General features: G+C 37.7%; 1 protein-coding gene across 1 annotated transcript in view; it reads left to right on the top strand.

Annotated features, from left to right (window-relative positions):
* ANKRD50 (ankyrin repeat domain containing 50) overlaps positions 1–22473 on the top strand; it is a 42271-nt gene extending 19798 nt beyond the window's left edge. Inside the window, exons 3-5 of the mRNA XM_065634042.1 lie at positions 4779–5008; positions 13703–17250; positions 19485–22473. Of these exons, the coding sequence (XP_065490114.1) occupies positions 4779–5008; positions 13703–17247 (3775 nt within the window). The 3' untranslated portion in view covers positions 17248–17250; positions 19485–22473. The remainder of the gene's footprint in view (positions 1–4778; positions 5009–13702; positions 17251–19484) is intronic.
* The last annotated feature ends 2732 nt before the right edge of the window (positions 22474–25205 follow it).

The raw sequence follows: 25205 nt of genomic DNA, 5'->3' as shown, positions 1-25205 counted from the left end.
AACATAAGCAAAGTCTGAGCATAAGCTAGCTGCTAGTTGAAAAGTGCTGCTTGTGTGCTTGGGGGTCATCCATGTCCTTTCTTGCTCACCAGCCTGAAGCTGAAGGCTTGGCAAAGGTAGCAGCAAAGTTTGGGAAAAACAGTAGGCTTCGCTCTGTAACACTGGTGAAAATGTTATGGTTTTGGTCTGCAGATGCAAAATCAGTTTTGGATTCCAACGTTGTCCCACCTTTGTGAGAGGGCAGCATGCGTGCCTGCTTTCAGGGTTAATCCTAGAGCTGGCTCCCTAGCTGTAGCTTATAGAAATAGTTTCTTCTCAATAAAATTGTTTGGAGGCATCTAATAGTTTAAAATGAGGAGGAAAAATTAGTCCTTCAATAATTTAGGAAGGAATGGGGGCGGGGGATGAAGAGGCTAATTTAATATGTAGGAATTAGTAGTATGACAAATAGCTGGTGAATTTTCTCAAGGAATCTGGTGTAGAAGCATTTGCAAAAATGCAGGAAAAGAGGGCTATGTATGTGATTATGATATTGTTTACTTTTTCACAAACTTTCTTCGGAGACACCAAAGTTTAAATTTTCAATGCAGACCTCTGGGATAGTTCTTCTTGTCATCAGTGGCTGTAACTGAAATACATGTGCTGGGCAATAACTTATTGATGAGAAGGTGACTCAAAAGGCAGTTCGTTAAAGAATTGTCATACTAAAGTAGAAAAAGAAACTGTAGTAGTTACTCTCTACTAAGAGCTGTAGTAGTTATTCAGTAAAACTTCCAAATCAGTCATTTCTATCTTTATGAAAATTGAAGTATTTTGTGTTCATTAAAGGTAGCAGCACTTGGACTCTATGACAAATATTTTGTGGGTTTTGGTTTTTTTTCTTTTTTCTTTGCTGCTTCTGACTTGCTTAGGAGATGAGTTTAATACAATTGTTCTATATGTTTGGTAGTGAACGCAAGCAGATGGATAGAGAAAAAGGAGCCCTTTTAGGGGATAAGCTTTGTTTATGCTGTAACAGGCATCAAAGAAATGAAGTGGGGACATAATGGAATTTCCTATACACCAGAGACAATCAAATATGAGGAACACATTCATAAGAAACTAGGATTTGTCACTTCTTTTGCTCCTAGAACTGCTTATATGACATGTTTGCTTTGCTTTTTTTTTTTTCCCCTTTTGAGCAAGTATGTGCATTCCACTGTTACTTTCTTTTCATCCTTTGTGGATAACACCGTTATCTTTCTACTTTGTTCTGTTGTGTCTTAGTATTTTTGTGGATCCAATCTAAAAATCTCAATGATAATCATAAGCAGAACTTCAGCATAGACTGTAAATATTCCTCCCATATGTGGAAAATTGTGTTCGCATGGGTTCAGTCAACTCAGTAGCAATCCTGAAGAACTCTGTGGGATGGTTCATTGTTCTGAGGACTCCTTATTTGCTAGAGAGCATGTAAAACATCTTTGCTCTGCATAAATAAGCCATTACATTACATTGCCATTAAAATGAATTCCATCACTTCAAATACCTAATTGTGCTGTTTTCTCTAGAGATTCTGTATTTTTTACTGACTAATTATTTTTTTGTTTTAAATCATGGTTTCTATCTCAGTAATTTTCTGTAATGATAACCATTTTTATATCTGTATTGAATATAAAAGTTCTAAAGATAATATGTTTATCCTTTCAGAAGGTAAGAAAAACTCAACTTCTGATCTTTTGAGTGGCACTTTGCTGTAACAGATTGCTTAATTTGCTATCTGTAGATGAATCACCCTTTATGGAAGTACTTTAAGACATTATCAGTTGTGTGTTGATTTATGTAATTTTCCTATGCAAGCAAGAAATTATAGGGGAGTGGAATTACTAAGTCACATTATGGAGGTAAACATGACGTGACTTCTAGTAAATTAGCACAGCACTTACCGTCTCTCAAAAGTTTCACTATTGTGTTACTTGGCATCTACTCTAATAACAAGAGATATAAAATGTCTAGAAGGAACATAAGTTTATCAAACAGTTTCTAAGGGCTTTTATCAATGTCTTGTCAGTGTCACACTTAATATTTCTATAAACTGGGAAGAAATCACTTTGCCTTGTTTCCTAAATGCATGCATATATATATATATATTTATGTCCATATATTTTTCCTAGTGGAATTTAAGTTATGTTGAGATTCAGAAACAAAAGGATTGTGAAGTGCAGCAGAGCACAGGGAGATGAGGGTCTGTGGAATAGCTTTTTATGAAGCACAGTCAATATGCTAGGACTCCTCTGTCTCAGCTTAGGGAGGCTGTGATAAAGTCAGAAGATTACATATGGTCTGGAGGAGGTGAATACGGCATAATTGCTTGCTGTCCTTCCAGTATAGAAGCAAAAGGCCATCAAATGAAATGAGGATGTTTTCAATTTAGATCTACAAAAAAGTAGGGGTTTGGTTTTGTTTTGTTTTTTCCATGGTGTGTAACTAAACTGCAAAAGTCCTTGCCGTGGGATGTTGTGAATGCCTGAGGCTTAAATTGGTTCGTAGAAGACTTGGGCAAACCCATGGAAGAATGGTCAGTCGAGGGATGTTACATGCAGAGACTGATTATCGTGTTCAGAAGGTCTCTGGAAGCACTGTTTGCTGCGGTCCCTGAGAGTTCTTGGGAAATGTGGCTTAATTCTTGCCCAGTGCTTGTGTTTATTCCTTACACATTTGCTTTCAACCCTGTTTGGAGGCAGGGTGAACCTTTTGATTTGACCTACTGCAGCCACCTGCTATGTCCTGCAGGAATTAGGCAGACTCCTTCCCAGACGTGACGATTAGCTGTTCTTGGTGGGATTCTCAACAGGAAAATACTGACACAAGAACGTGGTCAGATACTCCTAAGAGATTTTGTAGACGTTTCGGTAGCGTCACTCAGATTTTAAGTGAGATTTTAATTTAAGATACCATTACCATTTCTTCGTATCGTGTAGTAACATTCAAAAAGTAATTTCATATAGAGAAAAACGTTTAAAGAAAATTTGTGTTGATAGAAAAAGAAACGTTGCAGGGAAAATGCCGTGACATAAATAGCTGAGAGGGCCAGGCAGCATTCTGGTGGGAGGAAGGGGTGGAAAATGTGGCCATTTCCAGCTGCCTCCTTTCATTGTGGGATTGGCATGATTTAGGAAAGTAATTTTAACCTTATGGCTACTTTAATTTCCTGTTCTGTAAATTGGTAGCTGCTTAACTTCCCAGCTTAGTGAACAATGATCTTTGGTTGTACTTCAGGCATCTTCTGAAAGAGTAACTAGCTGTGAAAGTACCGAAGAATTCTAACTAGTATTGTGAATCTGGAAAAAAAAATGGGAGGGCTGGAGGGCATTGCAGATTTAAAATCCATCTAAGTACTTTTAGAACACAAGTATTTTGTACTTCCTTTTTTATACCTTTGGGGAAATTTCTCCAGGTGTAATAGATCACCTAGTCTGCTCCACTGTATTCTACTGTTACTGTTGGACATGAAAGGTGCACCACTCTGTTTCCATTTTGCATTGTTCTCAGGCAGAAAGCCAGAAGATAACAAACGTTCCACTAACAGTGTTTAAGAATAATTTCTGAAGTGGGTTGTAGTCTTCCATTAAGAGGCAAGATTTGCCTTTATTCCAGTTTGAATGCCTGGTAGGTAGTAATGGATTGACCAAAGTCTCCTGAAGATAAATTTGTTCAGTAAAACAAATGAGAAAAAAATATTATGGTCTTGAGTAAAAGAAAAAAATACTTAGGTTGTGCATACTTTCTGGACACATGGAAATAACAAGCCTACAAAAGACAGTAGCTAGATAAGTATTTTTCTCACCTCTTTTCATTTTCTGAATCTTTTTACTGTGAAGTCAAAGTTTGCTTGTCAAATGTATTTAAAGATAATTTAGTCAGTGAAACTTAAGAGGCCTAAATCATTATGAAGTTTCCCAAAAATCAGTAGTGTAGCGTGGAAATACTGGATAGAAACATGACAGTTATGTAGTAGCTATTCAGTAAGCTTTCTATTTAAAGATATATGTAAATGCAGAGTTAGATATATTCTTAAGGAGTACCGTTAAGGATGGCAACAGTACATGCAAATTTGAGATTTTCAGCTGTGCAGTCAGATGTGTTGGTACAGATGCTAGCGTCCTTTTGCAGTAATAGGAACTTGGCAACTTCAGTATAAATAAAAACTGATACATCAAAGTTGCTACCAAATGCCTCAGTCTGCTACTAAATTAATTTCCATTTTATTCATAAAAGTATGATAGAAATTCTGTTCTTTATAAAACTGATATTCATTCAGACTTGAACTATTTGAGCTGTGATATTTCATGGGTCTTTTATTTAGACTTCTGTTTCATGACCAACTATTGTTTGCTTGTAGTTTCTAGTAAGCAATAATAACAGCTGTGGCAGAGACAACAGTGGTGAAGTTCTTAAACTTTAGGCCAGGTAGCTGCTTTCGTAGTGAAGCTGCATTTTTCAAAGTCTTCTAATGAGCTTTGAACAACATAGCACTACTTTTAAAATGTTATAAATTATAAGTTCATTAAAAAGTAATATTGCCTCAGCAAGAATTGCATCACTAATGTTCAAACTCTCTTTTTGTTAATTCAGCCTACCTCGGTATTTTCTGTGGTAACTGTTTAAAAAAATTCCATAGACTGTTTAAAAAAATAACTGGAATTTAAGTTGATCATAGCTTCAACTTGAATGACTGTGATTGTCAATGTATTGTTAAATGTATTTAAAATACTGACTTTGTTTCATGTTCCTTACAGGTGCATTCTACTCCCTCTCTTGGGAATGAAGCCCCCTCAGCAGAGCCTCTTCCTGCTCATAGATTCCATTGATGAGGGCTGTAATGTTTCCGAGGGTGAACAGACTTCTACAAGTTTATCTGGAACAATAGCAGACCTTTTAGCTGGCCACTTTGAGTTCTTCCCTCCCTGGCTGCTCCTCCTGTGTTCTGCCCGCAAGCAGAGTAAAGCTGTTACAAAAATGTTTACAGGTAAGTACAGAGCATAGGAGGTGCTTGTTACCTGTGCCTGTAACTACGATGTAGCATTTACAAAACCCTCAGTGATCATTGAAAGCACTGATGCATGCTTAGTTCTAAAAAATGACAATCACAAAAATGGTAATTCTAAAAATCACATGTTTCAGTTTACTGAGGACTATAGAAAGCTTAAGTTGGCCAAGTATGTTGGTGGTAAATTATGCCTTTGCAGTACATCTGGAAAGAATGGGGCTGCTCTGAGTTTTCTTCTTGCCTTGCTAGTTTTAAAAAGCTTTGCATCAATATAGGTGATATGTAAGTACGTAAGCATGTCAGCAGCATACACTCTTTCCTTATAACCTCAAAAGTTGTTGTTTGGTGGTGGTTTTTTTTTTCATCTCCCATTAAAAACTCTCCTCTTATTTTCAGAAAGCAGGGAATAACCTTTGAAGGTGGAACTTCAGAGGGTAACAATGTAGATGTGGATTCTTGGAGTATACTTTTGGCAAATGTTGCCCAGTAAAAACATTCTTGACAGCTTCTTCATCCAGGCTTTACTGTGTCATGAGACATTTCTTCACTATAATGACATTGTTACTGGATGTTCTCTGAAATTTAATAAAGGGCAATATCTAGACTGGATTCCAGGCCTATGTATAAAGCCTGTGTGTATTAAGGCAACAATTAGGACAAAAATGTGATGTAGAACACAGACTCATAGGCTTGTTCGTTTCCACAGTGGCAAAAGGTCAATGGGATAATTGCATTTTGGAATGAAGTACTGTATTAATCAGTGGCAGACGTGAACATTGGTATTTCAGAGTATGTGAGAACTAAAGGAAACTTTGGGGTAGCTTCACAGAGCTCCTTTGGATGTTCATATGGGAATAGTTTTGTCAAAGCTTGGCTGATTAGATGTGTTGTCATTGCCAAAAAACCAGACAGAACATCGGAGCTGTTTTATTTCCTTTCCATTGAATCATATAATGTTTCAGACGAGTCCTAAAAAATTGCTGTTGTCTTCTAAGTTTCCAGATGGTATTCCTGACAGGAAAAATCAGAACTAATGGATATGCCTTTAAAATAAATTTAGTTTGAATGAGTTAATTTCTCATTTCCACAGAGGATGACTTGATGAATAGCATAAAGGAAGTCGCCTTGTGATATTATAATCTAATCTTCACTGTGGAAAAGGTACAGCAAAGAAAGAATGAATCCCAAAATAATTCAACACAAATGGAGCAAAAATTTAGGGTCGATTTGGAGGAAGTGGTGCTTTTTCTACTACCAAAGAAAACTGTGACCTTATAGCAAATGTGACAGTTGCCCACTTAATACACCACTGGATGATTTTCCTTTTTACAGCCAATATTCAAGTTTGTGAGAGCTATAGTGAGAATGTGAGGAGCACGGCTGAACTTCAGATACATTGCAACATTGTGTTGTAAAACTTGAGATAATGTTGATCTCTTATTCCACCCACCCACACCTCTACCCCGGTTCTGACCTGAAACTGTCATTAACACTGCTATTGGGTCAAACTCTTCTCCTCCCTTGCGGTATTTGAATGTTTATGTTTAGCTAAGCCATTTATAAAGCTATTTAATTGGTGGACAGGCAGAATTCAAGATCCAAGATGAGTGGTTTTTGCACTTGCGACTGAAGAAATAAATGGTGTATAATGTATGCTGCATTCTAGGACACTGCTATACTGAATTACTAATACTTCCAGTTTCCCAGCAAATAGTTTGCAACCATAATGATAATATAATCACTGTGCATTTTCTACAGATGTATTTCTTTAATTTGGAACCAATAAGTCAGTTTCACTGTAACTTAGTAAGATACATTGGAATCCTTTTAGAATTATTTTAGGAAAATGAGTCCCATCTGTAGGGTTTTTTTCTGCTAAAAATTTTAGAGTATGATACGAAATACATACTAGCCAATATTAATTTGCTTACAATCAGTTTATATTAGGTTTCACTTAAAATTTTCATGCAGTGAAAATTTCTTCAGAAATCTCCTGAAATGAGAGCTAAACCTATTTGTCAGAAAGTGTTATTAATGATTTGGAGCCAGATAGCTGCAGTGGCCTCATCCTGCTGATGCTCTTTTTTCGGGTGTCCAGTACAGATCAGAGTTTGTCTCTTTCACCAAAAATAGTGATGACATTGAAGAAAGTGTCCAGTCCTTCTTACCCACTGTCATTTTGCCACTGCCAGTGGTGAATACATCATCCATACCACTCTAAAAATGAGAAAAGGAGGAGGGGTGTTCATTCTGGTTCTCTCTGTTACTTCGCTTTTGTTGCTGATTTAGTTATGAAAGTTGTATAGTTGAGCCTGCATCTACTGCAGCTTGTGTTCCAGGCCCTTGTGTATTCCCAGATTCTGTAGTAGTGCAATGTGCTCCAGATTTTTCCCATTACTCACTCAGCTTTCATTAATTAATTTAAAAAAAAAAAAAAGTTTTGCCTCTTGTGGCTGCGAAGACAACCTCAAAAATATGAACCAAACATAAAATGATGCCTGCATGAGTCTGTAGTCACCTTCCGCAGCGAGCAAAACGCCAGCCAATTGAGTAAAAAAGGAGGGGAACAGATAACGCGTGTCCTCCTGTCTTCACTTGTATGTGCGCTGTCACCAGCTGCCACATCATACCTGTTTGTTTTTCCTATGGACTTTTTCCCTAAATTTAACAATTCCCTTTCTTGTGCCCATAATTATCCACATTATCTCTCACATCATAATTTGCTATCATTTGGCTACAAGTACGGACAGTAAAGCAGCTGCATCAAACACAGTCTTTCCAATATTTGTATTATAGTGTTAGAAAATGTTTCCTTGTATTTTTAAATAATTGAAAAGTCCTCTAAACTGAAAGTGGCACGGAACACACTTTTTTAAGTGCTTCAGCTAATTAGCTAATAAAAATGCTTCTTTTAAAAATGAGGCTAAATCTTGAAAGCATAGCAGTTGTCCTTACAAAACTAAATTCCTTTTTTAAAGATCCGTCATATTAGTTTAAAAACTTTAGGCATTTTAAAATCAGGCATTTTTGTTTAGATACGTTTGAGTGAAAAGCAGATATTTTCTCATTAATAGCATGCAGGTAAATAGACAAAAGTGCATATATACAAATGCTCTATTTATTGGTTTGAAGAGGCTTTTTAATAGGCACTTAATTTCTTCTTTTTTGCTACACACATGTCAAATATCTGTGGCATCTGGCTTGATTAAACACTGACCTTAATTAAACACTGACATTCTTCATCCAAAGAATTCCTTCTCATGTGTGAGGCATGAGTGCACCAATATGGTGCAACCCATGCAGATGTCGCATCTCAGGGAGCCGTAGTTTCCATGAAGTTAATGTTAGATACTGGAAAGATACTGGAAACTACAATCAAAAGAATCAAAAATGTACATGAAAGGGTTCAGTCTAGCCTCAGAGGCAGCTTAAGCTCCATTCACCCACTTATCCATAGGCAAAAGCAGACAATCTGTCATTCATTTTTTACTCTTCCTTTTATCTATCTTTCAGCTCCAGACAGCCAGTTGTTATTTAGAGCTGATATTTATCCAAGTTTATTCTGGATGAGAAATCATGGGAGTATAAGCCTTTCTCATATTTTTGCTATTTGCTGGTTCTGGTCTGAATAAATGTGGAGGGTTGTTTTTCTTGTAGCCTTTCCTAAAACCAAAAACTAAGCAAAAATGTAAAAACTTAAGAGAAGTCTAGGAAGAAATCACAACTCAGCTTCTCTGCACCCACAAAGCTGATGCTATTTGGTAATTTAATCTACTCAGGTAGTTGTATTGTTGAATTCTCAAATCAAATCAGCTGCCTGATCTGGAACTGAACCTTTTCTCATCAGCTGCTATTCCAGAATATAAATGGTGTGACACCACTTTAGGAGAGATTGCTTCAAAAAACAAAATCTACTTTGTCCTCTAATTTTTCATTGTAGGTTGTAATTTATTTGAGTGGTTTCATGTTAAAGTCTTTGTGGGAGTTGGATTTTCACTATAAAAGATAATATTTATAAATTTACATAGTTGTAAAATTTACTTCTATAATAGTAAAGCTTTGAAAATGTTTATTTATTGGTTTGGGGGAAAAAAGCATTTAAAAGGCTTGGGAAATAAAATGGGAGTTTTTAATTACTGTTTCCTTTCTACTCGTTAACACTTTCTTCTGATTACCACTTTGAATTTCATATTTTCTAGTAACAAGTTGTGTGTGCATTTTGAACTTGCTTGCTTTGTAGTTAAAGATGATAGACTAAATTGTTTTAAATGTACTGTTACCTGTAAGCCTAATTAAATAAACTTCTTTGTAATGACATGGACCACTGAGAGAAGCGGGTTTCAGCCTCACTGTCTCTTAACATCTGTAGCAGGTGCAGTGAAATTTGTAATGCATGGTATACTGCAAATGCACTAAAAGCTAAGTGTGCTGTTTGAGTCTTCAGGTGCATTTTACTCAGCTGGATATGTTTTTTTTTTTTTGAGCAGATGTGCATAAATGGCCATAGAAATACCTAATTTAACATATGCTTGGGTCAGCAGTTAAATTATTAATGCCAAAACATTGCCGTGCTTTTAATTATTTAGATTCCTTTAAAGTTAACAATTCAGTTAAATGAAATATGTTAAAATGTATTTAAAACTTCTGTAATTTACTTACGTAAATGTTATTTAAAGATATGAAAGTAGAAGGATATCTCTAAGTATTTACTGGAATATGCTAGTTAATAGCTTATTTTTGATTATTTAAAGTTTGAAAAGGTTGACATACTGTGAAAGTATTTATGCAGCCAAGACACTATTTTATTATTTGAATGACCCCAGATTTTGCGAAGAAGTACATTTGGAACTGAGTTGTTTACAGAACTGCTAAGAATTTAATAAGTCAGGAAAATCCATATTGGAGCTCCCATTGGGTTGAAAGTTACATGTTGTAGGAAAAATTTTAAGAATGCAAAAAGCAGGGTCGTGGGACTGCAAGCTCTGTCTATTGCACTCCTGTTTTGCTGAGCTTCAAATAGTTCATGGGAATGCATCTGAAACAAAATGAGCTTTCTCTTAATGTTTTGATGCTGCTTCTCCATGAAAGTGACTTATTGTATCTAGTAGAGTTGAAAAGCAAGTTTGCAGGATCTTTGTTTAGAAATGTAAAATGACCTCATTTTATATGCCCAGATAGATGTCTGGGCAAAAAACCATGTCTTTGTTTTACTCCATCAAGCTAGCAACAAGAATTTGAGATTTTTTTTTTTTTTAAAGATTCTCTCTATAAGGCTTTTCTTTATTATTTGCTTATTATAGTAAGGCATGGTGCAGTGGTTAAAGTTAGCAACATATTTCGGTTTAAAAGTTTGTTACAATGGAAGCTTGTTAATCCCAGCCCTTAAACAGCAAATCTGCCCTGGGATATGTGAAGATCTGTATGACTGTAGTGTGCTTGTTGCTATGCAAACTTGTCTGCAGATATGATTTCATTAAGAAGGAATATTTGGAAATATTCCAAAAGAAAAGAAACAATTTTTAGCTTTCATGAGCTTACAGCCACCCAAATAGTTTCAGTTACTGACTTCTGGAATATTCAGTGCTCTAAGTCTTTTGAAATTTATTTGCTTGGCTGAAGTGCTTAGTCATTTTGTATGTCTCAGGTGAGTACAGAGTGGGGCAATAATTTTAACCCTAATATGGAACAAGGTAATGATACAGCTGTACTTTAAGGGTTGGGGGGGAAGCCAAACCACAAACACTTCCTTGTGGGCTTTTTTGGAGGGCTTGGAATTTTTCGTTTGTTTTGTGTGTAGGTAGCTTATTTGTGGTTGGTTTTTTTTGTTTGTTTGGTGGTGTTTTGTTGTTGTTGGCTTTTTTTCTGTTTTTGCTTATATATATACACACATATATATACACATACACACACACGCACACATATATATATATATATATATATATTTTATTCATATCCAAAATGGTTTTTTTCACTTTCCCTCCCATTTTGGGAAGCAAAATGAAAATTGGTATTCAAAGAACATTGCAAGATAAGCAAGAGGTTTTTTTGCATTTGAAGCACACATACAGAGATGCTTAAACAGTTGTTACCACTTTGCAAGTTTTCATGTTAAGGCTGGGAGTCAGGGGAGCTGAAGTGTAGTCATTAGTTGGTCAACACTGAACTTTAGCTGAAATCTCAGGATTGCCATTATGCAAATCAAGCAGAGGTTTTCGTCGTGGGGGAAATGAAATCAACTACTGCAAAAATTGAAAAAAAACCACTTGAGTTATTTAAAACAAAAATAACTGACGTAGGCAGAGATATATTGGAAGGAAGGATGTGGGCATGGGATTAATGTGAGAGACTGAGGATGTTGTGAGGAGTCATTTCTGATGAGACACATTGAGAAGGAGTTTGCAGAGCTCTGTGCCTGTTCTCATTCAGTCAAGTGATAGGTACATATCTGACTAGGAGAAGCAGAGAAGTTCAAAGAGCTGGAAGGTGGGTGAATGCAGTGGTTGCATTTGCTCTGCATTGAGCCAAACAGAGCTGTTCCCTGCATGCATGAGACAGCCAAAGGGACACTTGTGTCTGATGACAGTTCTGTGTATGCATACGACTGCATGCATGCACCAAGCAATGCTCTGGTTTTAATGCTTTTGTTTTCACTTCTGTAGCTTCTGAAGGATCATAACCTAGAAACAGCCTTTCACTTGAAATGAAAGCTTGGCATCTGCAGAATGACAGGGCACTGTCTGTTCTTACTCAGCAAAGTTTCTTATTTGGCATATGTGCAAGGATTAAGGGCTTTACAAAGTTGCATACAGAACATTTTAATTAAATACACAGGAATTTATGAATTATGGCATTCTGCAGGTCAGTTTAGGACATTACTTGAAGTTGTGACAAATTATGGTGGATAAAGATGGTTCTGTGTTTCTTTCAAAAGAAAAAAAAAGAAAAGCCATGTGGAATGGAGAAAGATTTCCCCAAAATAATTGTTTTCTTACTCCTTGCCTTCTCATTCAAAAATCTGCAAGTAGACAATCTTATTAATGTAGCCTTAGCCTGAGAAGTGACTGTGCCAAAGTGTGCTCTCCAGATTTTATTTTGAGGAGGAGCATGCGTTTGTTTTAGATGTTCTATTGATTTAGTCCTGTTAGATTTGTAATGCTACCATAATTAATATGGGAGGCAAAATATTTTAGTAACACCACCATAGTTTGCCCCTCAGTTCTAATCTGTTGTGTTTGTACAATGCTCATGTAGACTCAACAATTAACAGAGTGAGCTTAATGTGAAATTCAGAACCTTTGCTGAAGACACTCAAGAACAAAAAATGCAGCTCTGTTATCAGGCTGAGTTTTTAGTCAGAACAAGCTCACAGAATGAGCAGTCTGATCCACAGAGTGCGTAAATACAATAAAACATGGATCTGAAAACAACGCTCTTCAGAGTCTCGCTTAAAATTATTTGTTCCATGGAGATGGGGCTAAAATTGCATTGAATGTGTTGCTCTGTGGTTGCTTTTCTTTCAGTACAATTTGGAGGTTAGTAACTGCTGTGGTTTGAAAAGCAAAGTTGGGGTGTTTTTTATGACTGATAAGCTGACTATAAGGAAATGTCTGCAATCTGCTACACTGAAGGAAGAGATTACAGACCGTCCTTGAAGAACTGAGGTGCAGTTCTAGCCTAAAACACAGTAGCTTAAGCTGCTGTGTCTGTGACCTCTGTGGTATTCAAACAATGTTCAAACAATGTGTCATTAGTCAAAGAAGATAGGTGTTCATCAAATGCTTAACTTGGCGCTACCACAGCAAATGTTTTGGATGACCGAGATAGCCATGTAGTCCACACAACTGTAACGTCATTTGTATGTTCATTCTGCCTCATTTGTGAGAGTCTTATGGCTACTGAGGCTGCCCTAGGGGATGGTAGTCACATGCTGCTAAGAACAGTGTTCTTTGCTCTGGGGGGGCGTGTGTATGTGTGTAGGGAGCAGAAATACAGAGTATGCACGTAGGGAAATTATTTCCCTTTTTCCTCTAAAGAGTAAACAGGTTGGAAAAACAATGGGGTCGTATGAGTGAGAAAACCTGTATTCTTATACAATGAATTGCCTACCGAAGAACTGAAGTGTTTATCTAAAACTCAGTCCTGACTTGAAAAAGTAGGTAATTTTCAGTGACAGAGGTGTAAAGATAGTTTAACCTATTTTTGAGTGTCTCTCTTCTGTATCATAAGAGCTTTTAAAAGAAACTAAGGTGATCAGGTTAAAGTGATTTGTGTACATTTCATCATGCATATGCACCAGGTGTGAATAACCTCTTCTGTAATGACATTAACATAATAGCTGTCTTAATCTAAATAGCTGAAAATTATTTGGAATTCCATTTTTAACCACACTGGAGAAGGGATTATTCCTTTAATAATATAATAATACTTAATCTTATTTTGGTTGCAGTTCTGGTGGTTTTGCTTAGGTGTTTAGTGTTGTCCAAGGTAGATAAACAATGCCTGATTCAAAAGGATTTTTAAAATTTTCTTTGTTATTAACATCTATTTCTTCTTATAGTAGATGATGATAAAAATGTGTATATTATCAAAGTTCTCCACTATTATTAATTTACATTCATTACTTGTATACACAAAATATATTACTATAATAATAATTTTCTTCCTTTTCGATAGGTTTTCGAAAAATAAGTCTGGATGATCTACGGAAGGCTTATATTGTGAAAGATGTGCAACAATATATTCTGCATCGTTTAGATCAGGAAGAAGCACTGAGACAACATCTTACAAAAGAAACTGCAGAAATGCTGAATCAGCTTCACATCAAAAGCAGCGGTTGCTTTTTGTATCTGGAACGTGTCCTAGATGGAGTTGTGGAGAATTTTATTATGTTACGAGAGATCCGTGATATTCCGGGAACGTTAAATGGCCTATACCTTTGGCTTTGCCAGAGACTTTTTGTGAGAAAACAATTTGCAAAGGTCCAGCCTATTCTTAATGTAATTCTTGCAGCCTGTAGGCCGTTAACCACAACGGAATTGTATCATGCAGTATGGACCAAAAATATGACGCTGACAATGGAAGACTTTCAACGCAAATTGGATGTCCTGTCAAAAGTCCTTATTGATGGACTTGGAAATACAAAAATCTTGTTTCATTACAGTTTTGCAGAATGGTTACTAGATGTAAAGCACTGTACACAGAAATACTTGTGTAACGCAGCGGAGGGACACAGAATGCTAGCAATGAGTTACACTTGCCGAGCAAAGGACTTAACACCATTGGAAGCTCAAGAGTTTGCATTGCATCTAATTAATTCAAATTTACAGCTAGAGACTTCTGAGCTGGCTTTATGGATGATATGGAATGGCACACCTGTCAAAGACTCCCTGACAACCTTAATTCCTAAAGAACAAGAAGTATTGCAGCTGCTGGTAAAAGCCGGTGCTCACGTCAACAGTGAAGATGACCGCACATCCTGCATTGTTCGGCAGGCTTTGGAGAGAGAAGATTCCATTCGCACCTTGTTAGACAATGGAGCATCAGTAAACCAGTGTGATTCCAATGGGAGAACGCTCTTGGCCAACGCAGCATACAGTGGCAATCTCGATGTCGTTAACTTACTGGTTTCAAGGGGAGCAGATTTAGAGATAGAAGATACTCACGGGCAAACAGCACTTACCTTAGCCGCTCGGCAGGGACATACCAAGGTTGTCAATTGCTTGATCGGATGTGGGGCTAATGTTAATCACACTGATCATGATGGCTGGACAGCATTGCGATCTGCGGCGTGGGGTGGGCACACAGAGGTGGTTTCTGCGCTCCTTTACGCCGGAGTCAAAGTGGACTGTGCAGATGCTGACAGTCGAACTGCACTGAGAGCAGCAGCTTGGGGAGGACATGAAGATATTGTGCTGAATCTACTTCAACATGGTGCTGAAGTTAATAAAGCTGATAATGAGGGCAGAACAGCTTTGATTGCGGCCGCGTACATGGGGCATAAAGAGATCGTGGAGCACCTGCTGGACCATGGTGCAGAGGTAAACCATGAGGATGTGGATGGAAGGACTGCGCTGTCTGTCGCTGCACTTTGTGTGCCAGCTAGTAAGGGACACGCCTCAGTGGTTAGTCTTCTAATTGACCGTGGTGCTGAGGTTGACCATTGTGACAAAGATGGCATGACTCCACTGCTCGTAGCTGCTTATGAAGGACACGTAGATGTGGTCGATCTACTTCTAGAAGGAGGAGCTGATGTTGATCACACAGACAACAATGGTCGTACACCACTTCTGGCAGCAGCCTCCATGGGCCATGCTTCAGTTGTAAATACTCTCCTATTTTGGGGTGCAGCTGTTGATAGCATCGATAGTGAAGGGAGAACAGTTCTGAGCATAGCCTCTGCGCAAGGCAATGTTGAAGTAGTACGGACTCTGCTGGACAGGGGGCTAGATGAAAATCACAGAGATGATGCAGGCTGGACACCTTTGCATATGGCAGCTTTTGAAGGTCACAGGTTGATATGTGAAGCTCTTATAGAACAAGGTGCTAGAACAAATGAAATTGATAATGATGGACGTATACCTTTCATACTAGCTGCACAAGAAGGTCACTACGATTGTGTGCAGATATTACTGGAAAATAAATCCAACATTGATCAGCGAGGCTATGATGGGAGAAATGCTCTCCGGGTTGCTGCTTTAGAAGGTCACAGAGATATAGTTGAACTACTGCTCAGTCATGGAGCAGATGTAAATTACAAAGATGCTGATGGCCGGCCAACACTTTATATCTTAGCATTAGAAAACCAGCTTACGATGGCTGAATATTTTTTAGAAAATGGTGCAAACGTAGAAGCAAGTGATGCTGAAGGAAGAACAGCACTCCATGTTTCCTGCTGGCAGGGCCATTTGGAGATGGTACAGGTGCTGATAACATACCATGCCGATGTGAATGCTGCAGATAATGAGAAGAGATCTGCTTTGCAGTCTGCTGCATGGCAAGGTCATGTGAAGGTAGTGCAGCTTCTAATTGAGCATGGAGCTCTGGTTGACCATACATGTAATCAAGGTGCTACTGGACTCTGCATTGCAGCCCAAGAAGGGCACATTGACGTTGTCCAAATATTACTAGAGCATGGTGCTGATCCAAATCACGCTGACCAGTTTGGGCGCACTGCTATGCGTGTTGCAGCTAAAAATGGACACTCTCAGATTATTAAATTACTGGAAAAATATGGTGCGTCTACTCTGAATGGTTGCACTCCATCTCCAGTCCACACAATGGAGCAAAAACCCTTACAGTCGGTTTCCTCTAAAATGCAGTCGTTAACAATGAAGTCAAATAGTTCAGGGAGTACTGGTGGAGATATGCAGCCTAGTATGCGTGGCTTATCTAATGGGCCTGCTCATGCCTTCAGTTCTCCTTCAGAGTCGCCAGACTCTACAGTTGACCGTCAGAAGTCATCTCTATCAAATAATTCCCTGAAAAGTTCCAAAAATTCGTCTCTCCGCACCACGTCATCAACTGCAACTGCTCAGACAGTGCCCATTGATAGTTTCCACAGCCTGTCATTCACAGAGCAAATACAGCAGCATTCCCTGCCACGCAGCAGAAGTAGGCAGTCTATTATTTCTCCTTCTTCCACAACTCATTCCCTAAGTCAAAATCATAACTCACCAAGTAGTGAATTTGAATGGAGCCAAGTAAAACCTAGTTTGAAATCAACTAAAGCTCATAAAGGAGGGAAAACAGATAACTCCAGCAAATCTGGGTCAGCTGGAAAAAAAATAAAACAAAGTAGTTCCTCCCAACCAAAAGTGTTAGAGTATGAAATGACTCAGTTTGATAAGCGAGTACCTATTGCCAAATCTGGGACAAGTGTGCCGCTTAAATCAATGCCGGCAGAGCCACAGTGCAAGATTTTGGTCCCGCCAGCTCAGCAAGAAGTTGGTCGATCTCAGCAACAGTTCCTAATTCACCAACAGAGTGGAGAACAGAAGAAGAGAAATGGAATTATGACAAATCCAAACTACCATCTTCAGAGCAATCAGGTTTTTCTTGGCAGGGTTTCGGTCCCGCGAGCAGTGCAGGACAGAGGGCATCAGGAAGTCCTGGAAGGCTACCCTCCTGCAGAGACAGAACTCAGCCTTAAGCAAGCCTTAAAACTGCAGATTGAAGGTAGCGACCCCAGTTTCAATTACAAGAAGGAAACACCATTATAAAAGGTAACCTATCCAGTCACAAAGGAAGCAAATGCATGTATTTCGTGTGCATTTTACATATGCTAGAAATGCGCTTCATTTTAGTTTTTCATCAGAATTGCTTTCTTAACGGAAATCATGAATGTTAAAATCTTAACCTGGCAGATATCTTTGATGTTGCTTAAAAGCATCAATCTTAGAGAAACTGGATCACTGTCATATTCTCTGTTGAATCCTGATTGCTCAAATCTTACCCCACTGTCTTTGATACATAACTGCAAGTTTCATATGGCATTGACTTTGAATTTTCTTTTCAAATGTGAGGACAACTTGAAAATTAATGTGTGATATTTTCAGATACCATAATTATTTCAATTTTTACAAATATGCTTTTGGCATATTTATCTACAAATTTAAAAAGTAAAATACTACACTAAAGCCTTAAATTTATATTCTGTTTCTGTGAAGGTAACCCTCTTATAAAAGAGAGAGCATTCCTCAGAGCACAATTACAGTATATGGTACCAATTTTCTGACCATTCTCTAGTTCTTAATAAGTGGAGTTCTTTTAGTTTTCTCACTTTCTCTCCCATACTGAATTTAAGCTGAAAAAGAAATTTTATGTGGCTTTTTCAGACTTAAATTGTCAGTGAGTCAGCTAAAACAGACTTATTTTTCTCCCTCTTACTGATGAGGTCTATCTTTTTTTAGGATATTGGGAATGTGTTAATAATTAATGTTTTATATTTGAATTTCAAAGAAGCAGCATCTTTATGAAATGTATGTGCATCTCTTATTGCTTATTTGCTCATTTCTGAAAACATATTTTTTGTTTGTGTAAATAATGCGTTTTTGACAGACCAGACTACTGCTCCTGAGAACAAGAATGTTCTTACTAGCTGACTCAGTTCTTCTGCAAGTCATCAAAGACCGCAGGTTTCTAGGACAATTGCAGGTGGTGCAGAATCCACAAATGGGCGATTTTCAGCTGTCAAAAACACATAGACAAGTTTTTTCCTGAAATATCCTGGAAATGGGTTTCACTTTAATGGAATGCATTTCTCTGGATGCAGCTGAGGTCTGTTGTGAATTGCATTAAGGTGTTGCGCAGGACTCCAAGATGTTTCCTTGGGTTTGGCATTTTGGTTAAATTAAAATATTTGAAACAACACTGTTTCAAAAAGCTCTATACTAGAGCCTGCACATGCGTAAAATTCAAATATTAGCAAAGGGGGCAAATGTTAGCTGTGAGGCAGGAAAAAGTGAAGAGAGGGGGTGACAAGAGGAGGCATAGAGAGGAATAAGCAGGGAGAATGGGCACTCAGTCTTCATAAAAGTCAAAAGAACTTTAAAGTTCCTTCAGTTCTGCATCATGTCCAAAACAGGATTTAAATTTGTCTGTAATCTTTTCCTGCCTCTGTAAAATGGATTCAAATGTATAATTAAGAATTGTATTCCCTACCTCTTCTGTACCTGCACTTGATGTTCAGTGCTTGCTTTCATGTTACGTGTTACTGTAAATAAAATTGTATGTTTCCAACCTAGGATGCATTGATTTGACCTGACCTGTCATCAAAAGACTAATTTTGATGACTTTTGCCTCTTTGGTTTTAAAATACAAAGAAAGTGTGTAATTTTTTTTTTAACATTTCACATATAATTTTAAAATTCTGATTGGGCTTTGCTTTATCTGGAATAAACATTGCTTTATTGAAAATTCAGGGGTTTTCTCTGTGGAGTACTTGTTTATGCAAATGGCTAAGCACATGAGGTGGATAACTAAATGGTTCCTTTTGCTTTTTCTCCAACGATTTTTCGTAGCTTCATTTTAAATATGGAAGTTTCAAACAATTTTGCGTGGATTATGAATTGCTTGGTGCAGGCTATAATTTACCTCCTCTTGTGCCAAGTCTCAAGCACAAAAACAGTAATTTCCCTGACCAGTGAATAAGTTAGTCACCTGTGGAGAATCACATCAGAAATACTCCACCGAACACCTGAGGAATGGTTTTCCTTCCCCGGGTGCTGCTTCTGAGCTCTGTTCAGAAAGCTGTCCTGCTGTGGGGACCTTGTACCTGCTGTTGATGGTAGAGAGCACAGGGAATCTAATCATGGAATTTGAGTTAGGCAAGAAATAATTTTCATCATTGCTATGTTGTTGTGTGCTTTTAATTAGAATTTATATAGGTCTCTTTCTCACAACACTGTATGTATTACAGAATATTTCAAAGCTTAATGTTTTTATTTTTTACTTTTAGGCCAATTCCATGATGCTGTGAACAGAAGTGCTTCTGCTCCGAATGATTTATCGGCTGGCTGGGATGAAAGCATACAATGCTTGTTTAGTCCACCTAGAAATTCAAGAATGTGATTACTACAGTACAGTTACCTTAATTACTGTAACGTGCCTACATTTTCAGGCTGCCTTCTCAGTATAACCCTCTGTGCTTCAAAAGTTTATTTTGTGTACTTTGTATTTAATACACAGAATGAGCACTTTTTTAATTGCATAAAGATAAATGCTGTATTTCCCTGACAACAGCTGAAAATGGTAAGAACAAGGAATTGTGATTTCCTGTAACAGAATGCTTGGTAGAGGTGCATGTGCCACAGTGAACTGTGTATGGAAAGGCAGTGCTTTTTGTATTTATTTTCCTGTGGCTGATGAAAATAAGCAGTTTGTCACATTTGCATTGTTGTAATGTATGGTCAGTTCCCTGTGTACTTCAAAAAGTTCTCTCGAGAAATACAAGTCTTGTAACAGTATTTTATAAATACTGCACTTGTGTGTTCTGTCTGTGTAACAGCTGTTCAGTGGTAGCAAAGGAGTCATACTACAACCTTCTGCAGTATCTTAGGGATTTTTAAGAGACAAAATCGACTCTCTGCTACTACAGCACCAAGTCTGGATGGCAGATTGTGATCACTAATAGCAATAGGTCTTGGACGCCTATTCTTAAATAGCCTCCGTTATTGTTATGGTAATGAGGTAACTGAATATGGGTATCTTTGAGGTGCTAAAGTAAAAGGTCTGATCCCTCTTTCATGTATATCTTTATATGTTAGAAACAGCTCTTTCTTTTTTCCAAGGTAAAGGACTGTATTGAGAATGTCGGTAAAACAAACCACAGAAAATACAGACACTCTGTTAATTAGGCTGAGAGAATATACAGTGAGAGTACAATGCGAAAGCAAACGGTTAGTAAGACCATTGTCTGGGAAGTACAAAGATTACTGGGTTAGTCCTGTCCTGAGACAATAACTCTTTAAAGCACAAACTTGTATGGGTGTGGTGACTGCTTCAGATGGATTAGGTAGAGCTAGCGTGAGTCTCTCTGTACCTGGAGCATGGTTAATCAGCAGCCTTGGATAGTGCATCTACAGATAATTGAAAGCTGGCTCCCCACTCTGCAGCTTATATAAAGGAGAGCGGAATCAAGGCCATTGTCATGAAAGTGAACAGTATGAATTTTTCCTTTAAATGGGCACATCTTACTTGCACAGCTCTATGAGGGATAGAATGAAACAAGTGGTTATTTTCTCCTAAAAATGCAAGCTATATTCTACTACTCACCATTACACAGCCTTGCTCTTTAGAAAATAAGCCTATTTTTGTATGTATTTCTTCTAAAGGCTTGGGATTCATCTTTTTCATACTCTAATTCTGAGCATTCCACAAATAAGACGATAGAAAGCTGAGGTTATTTTTAATAGAGGATTAATTAGATGTATGGCTATCTTTCAACTTTGATAAATGGCCCCTGGATGTATATGTAGTGCATATTCTGAGGCACTAAAGGGCTCAGTGTCTTGTTGTTATGATTAACAATCATCAGAGCATTTTTCAAGTTAGATTTTTTTTTTTTTTAATATCTCACACCTTCATTATTATTCACTTGTTACTAAGTGTAAAAAGAATCTTTTATAGTCAGGCATTCAGCATGTAGTAAAATTAGATGTTAAAAGTTGACACATGGCAATATTGATTATTCTGAATGTTTCATGTATTGAATTTCTTGTCCCTGTGGGACAATTATAAAATAAACGTAACAGGAGTCTGGCAGAATGGCCTTAAGAGTTAGTGGCTCAGTGAAGAGAGAGTACCAAAATGTTCTCAGCAAACTTGTTCCGAACCTCAAGTACAGTACACTTGCAATACTGTGCAAGAGTACAACTTTTCTTAGTTATTAGATGTATGTTTTGTTCTGTAGAAAGGGATCCCTGAATGCTGACATTTTTCTACTGACCTTGACTGTCATTGGGATTATATTTATTTAATTTTATTGTGGTGTTATTAATTGCACCTTGTGGACAGAGGACATAAGAATATGGCCAGTTTCACAAGGGGCCACAACTTATAGGTAGCCTGACGGTTTTTGTGTGAATAATATTTACATTTGAAATGGTTGGTGGGGAAACCTTGTATCCAAATCAGCAGAAGTAGACCTACTGAAAATGTTTTCAGAATCACAATTCTTACAGACTTTGAATATCAATTTGGAACAGAGCATGGATTGCTCTAAAACATCTGCTTTCTCAGAAGGTCTGTGTATTTCCATGTTGCTGTTATGTGTGGTTTTTAATACCATCATTTGTGAGGGTTTTGCATACAAAGGAAAGTTGCTGTTCCTCCTGTTGTTTGCTCTTTCACGTCTGTACAATCAAGTAGCGGTGAATGGAGTTGCATCGCTGTGACTCAGCACAGTTTCTTCTGGCAATATAGCAGTTCTCAAAACCTGAAATTCCTGAATAAAACATGAATCCTGTTTCTCTTCATCCCATTTCACTGGTCCTTTGAAGGTCATCTCCACAAGACATCTAAAATTCTTGATGGGAGAGCTAGGGAAAAGGCTCTTTTGTGGACACTGATATCATTACTGTATGCATGTGGAAAAACTCTTCAAAAGAGGAATTCATTAAGACATATAGAGGCACAATGATACATTTTTGTCTTCTCTGTGATCAGTATTGAAAACATTACCATTTATTTAAAAATAAAAAGGTATTTTCCCTCATCAGTTACTCTGCTATGCAAATGTCTGTTATGCTTAAAATTCCCCGTCTGAACTCCTCAGTTAACTTGGTTTGCAGATAGACTGTTTTTCCTGGAGTAGGTTGTAAATAGCCTTTAATGTACATTGAATGAATTTCACATTGTAAAATTTTTATTTTATTCCTTGTATTATATTAAGCAAAAATCCCTGTGTATATGAAAGTGCATAATAAATATATTTGCTTTTCAGCAGACATCTAACTGTTTTAATTTTACTGCCTTATTTCCTGGGACATCTCAGGAGAAGGTTATTAAACTTGAGTAACATTTGTGTAGTACTTAATGAAACACAATGTATAGATGCAGTAGGTACTTTGGGCTAGCAGAACTCAGACTGTCAACATTAATTCCTATGACTCTGCTTATCAGTCAACTGACCTTTTTCACACTATTCCAAGTTAACCCAGAGCATTTGCAGGAGAAAGTTCACTGCGTGTTCTTTTGTTTAAAATGACCATTATATACTGTGTATACCAGGAGGGCAAATAAATGTTTCAGTTGCTTTAAGTTCTTTACCACTTCAAATGGTATTTATTAATTATCTCTTTGATCAGCCTTTATCTGTAGTATTTTCAGTTTAAGCAAAAGTTTACTTACTGATGGTGGCTACTCATTTTTCTTGAAGTTTTTGTGAAATAAAAAGGCAGGAGAGACAACCTTTCCAGTCACAGCAATTACCCCATTTTCCCCTGTGATCTTTTCTCACTCTGCTTTAGGTATTATATACCAATCTCAGTTTCTCTGCAGATGCTTGTTGAGAGTGGAGGAGGAGGTTGGCTGTACCTTGTGCAAGAGCTGGGTCAGGTTTAGCTCCACATGTTCTGGTTCAGGCTGATTCCAGCTGTGGGTGCTCAGGGGTCAGCTGGTGACAGATTACAAGAATGACGAACAGAATTGTTGCTAACTGATGACTTGTGTTCTCCGTATTTCTCTGGTTTCTCAGAACAACTACTGACCCTCTTTTGTTAAATTCTTTGTCTGAAATAACAAAAGTATAAAATGCGTTAGTTCAATGGCTATTTTTCATTGCGGCGTAGAAGTATTTTTACTGAATTAATCTTTGAGAAGTTATATTATGTTCCAGAGAAACACTTTTTCTTCAGATAATCACTGCAATAATAGTTAAATAAAATTATTCAACACCTGGTTTTAATCTCTTATTCTATGGAATATAAACAGTCACACTCAATAATGCTTCAAACCTTGTGTGAGATCTTTACAACAATTTGACTTGTGTATCAGATGCATGTGACTGTGACTGGTTGGCACAGTCAGCTAAAGCTTTTTAGTTGGAGGCCCTTTGAGAAACAGCAATGAAAATTTGGCGTTGATCTAAATCCTGATTTTATGCAACGCAGAGTCACAGAAACGGTATGGAACTGAGAAAGCTACTTGGCAAATCATTTTATTAAATAAGTTGCCAAATTTATATGTAGATAATACAAACGCATTGACCTTTAGAATAAAAATCTAGTTTGCTGGTGTCCTGGAGAGACCTACTGTTCTCACTTCTGTTCTTGTAAGTTTGAATTAGACTGGCCAAGTCACAGAACCACAATTGCAGGTAGATTTTAAACCAGAAAAAAAAAAAAAAAAACAACTTCTAATGGACACCAATTATAAAATCTTGACTCTTCAGGAATTTATTGTGCATCCTTTTGGAACTATTTCCGATGAGTTTAAGAACACTGTAGATGATTTTGTAGTTTGTTTTGGGATGTTTTTTTCATCTCTGTGCCTCATTAGTTCACCTTGAACTCCCCAGTGTGTTCTGTAGGTTCTTTTTTGGGGCTTGTTCCAGTGTTTGCACAGGGGACTGCCAGCACTGCAGCAGTTTTCAGCCGTTGCTCTTGTGTACCCTTGAAAAACTGGGAGATGGGGGGGATGATGGAGGAAATGGCTGTGCCAAACAGAGCTAATCGGAAAGATAGTTGCCACTTCTTTGAATCTGGAAGGTTTCAGGCTTTTCTCTCTGGTTTAACGCTTTCTTTCAGTTGAAGCGCATTTTCAGGCTTTATGTCCAAATCCCTACAGGCTCCCTGGCAGGGGGGCGTTGGGTCTCTAGCCAGAGAGCGAGCAGCCCAGCATCGCTTGGCCTGTCAGGCAGATGTGCATGTCAGGTAAGAGTCTATCTTTGCTGAAGAACTACATTTATTCAGAGCACAGTTGGCTGTTTCAGAAGGGAAAATATCTTCTTCTTCATGAGAAACTTTGAAGAAAATGGTTTTATAAAGAAGCGGTACATAGCTTGGCTGCCTAGCCTGTTTGTGGGGACTAAAATCTTTGGCTTCCAAGTCCACAACGGTGTTCAGAATTGTTCTTATTGCATTAGTCTGCTACAGAGGGTCTTCTGTTTTACTTGCTGCTGGCCTATGCTAAATAGACCAAGTTCCAGAAACCCGCGCCTCAGTATGTTTACTATTTGTACATTATTTTTATTTTTTAAATGATAGTTTGCCGAGTTAAGATGAGAAGTCTGACTTGCATAATGCAGACAAGCAGCAGCCACTTAAACAGTGGTTTTTCAGCTGTGGTCTGCAAAACCGTAATGATTCATGAATGAATTTTAAGGGCTTCATAAAAACGTAGCCAAAAAAAAAAAAAGGCAGATCTATTATCAGATTACTTGAATTCATAAAGGTGTCTGCCCTTCCTTGCCAAATGCTCTCAGAGAGCATTTGCAAATCAAAAAGCCTGAAAACCGCAGCTCTAAATTTCAGCTAAACAAGGTAATGGATTTAAGGCTAGAAATTTTTGAATCACAAGTTAGTTTGAGAGCGAAAAATAATGTAAAAAGTTTGAAAGCTGCTGCTCCAGGCATCTATTGCAGCTTCTTCAGTCAATGCCTGGCAGCTGAATTACGATTTGATTTAAAGATACAGTTGTATTTCTAATTCAGTTTTGTCCATTGCAGGCCTAGGACAGA

The sequence above is a fragment of the Caloenas nicobarica genome, chromosome 4, assembly GCF_036013445.1.
Source record: "Caloenas nicobarica isolate bCalNic1 chromosome 4, bCalNic1.hap1, whole genome shotgun sequence".
NCBI lineage: Eukaryota > Metazoa > Chordata > Aves > Columbiformes > Columbidae > Caloenas > Caloenas nicobarica.
Note: the sequence above shows the minus strand (reverse complement) of the source record. Positions and strands in the feature narration are given on the sequence as shown.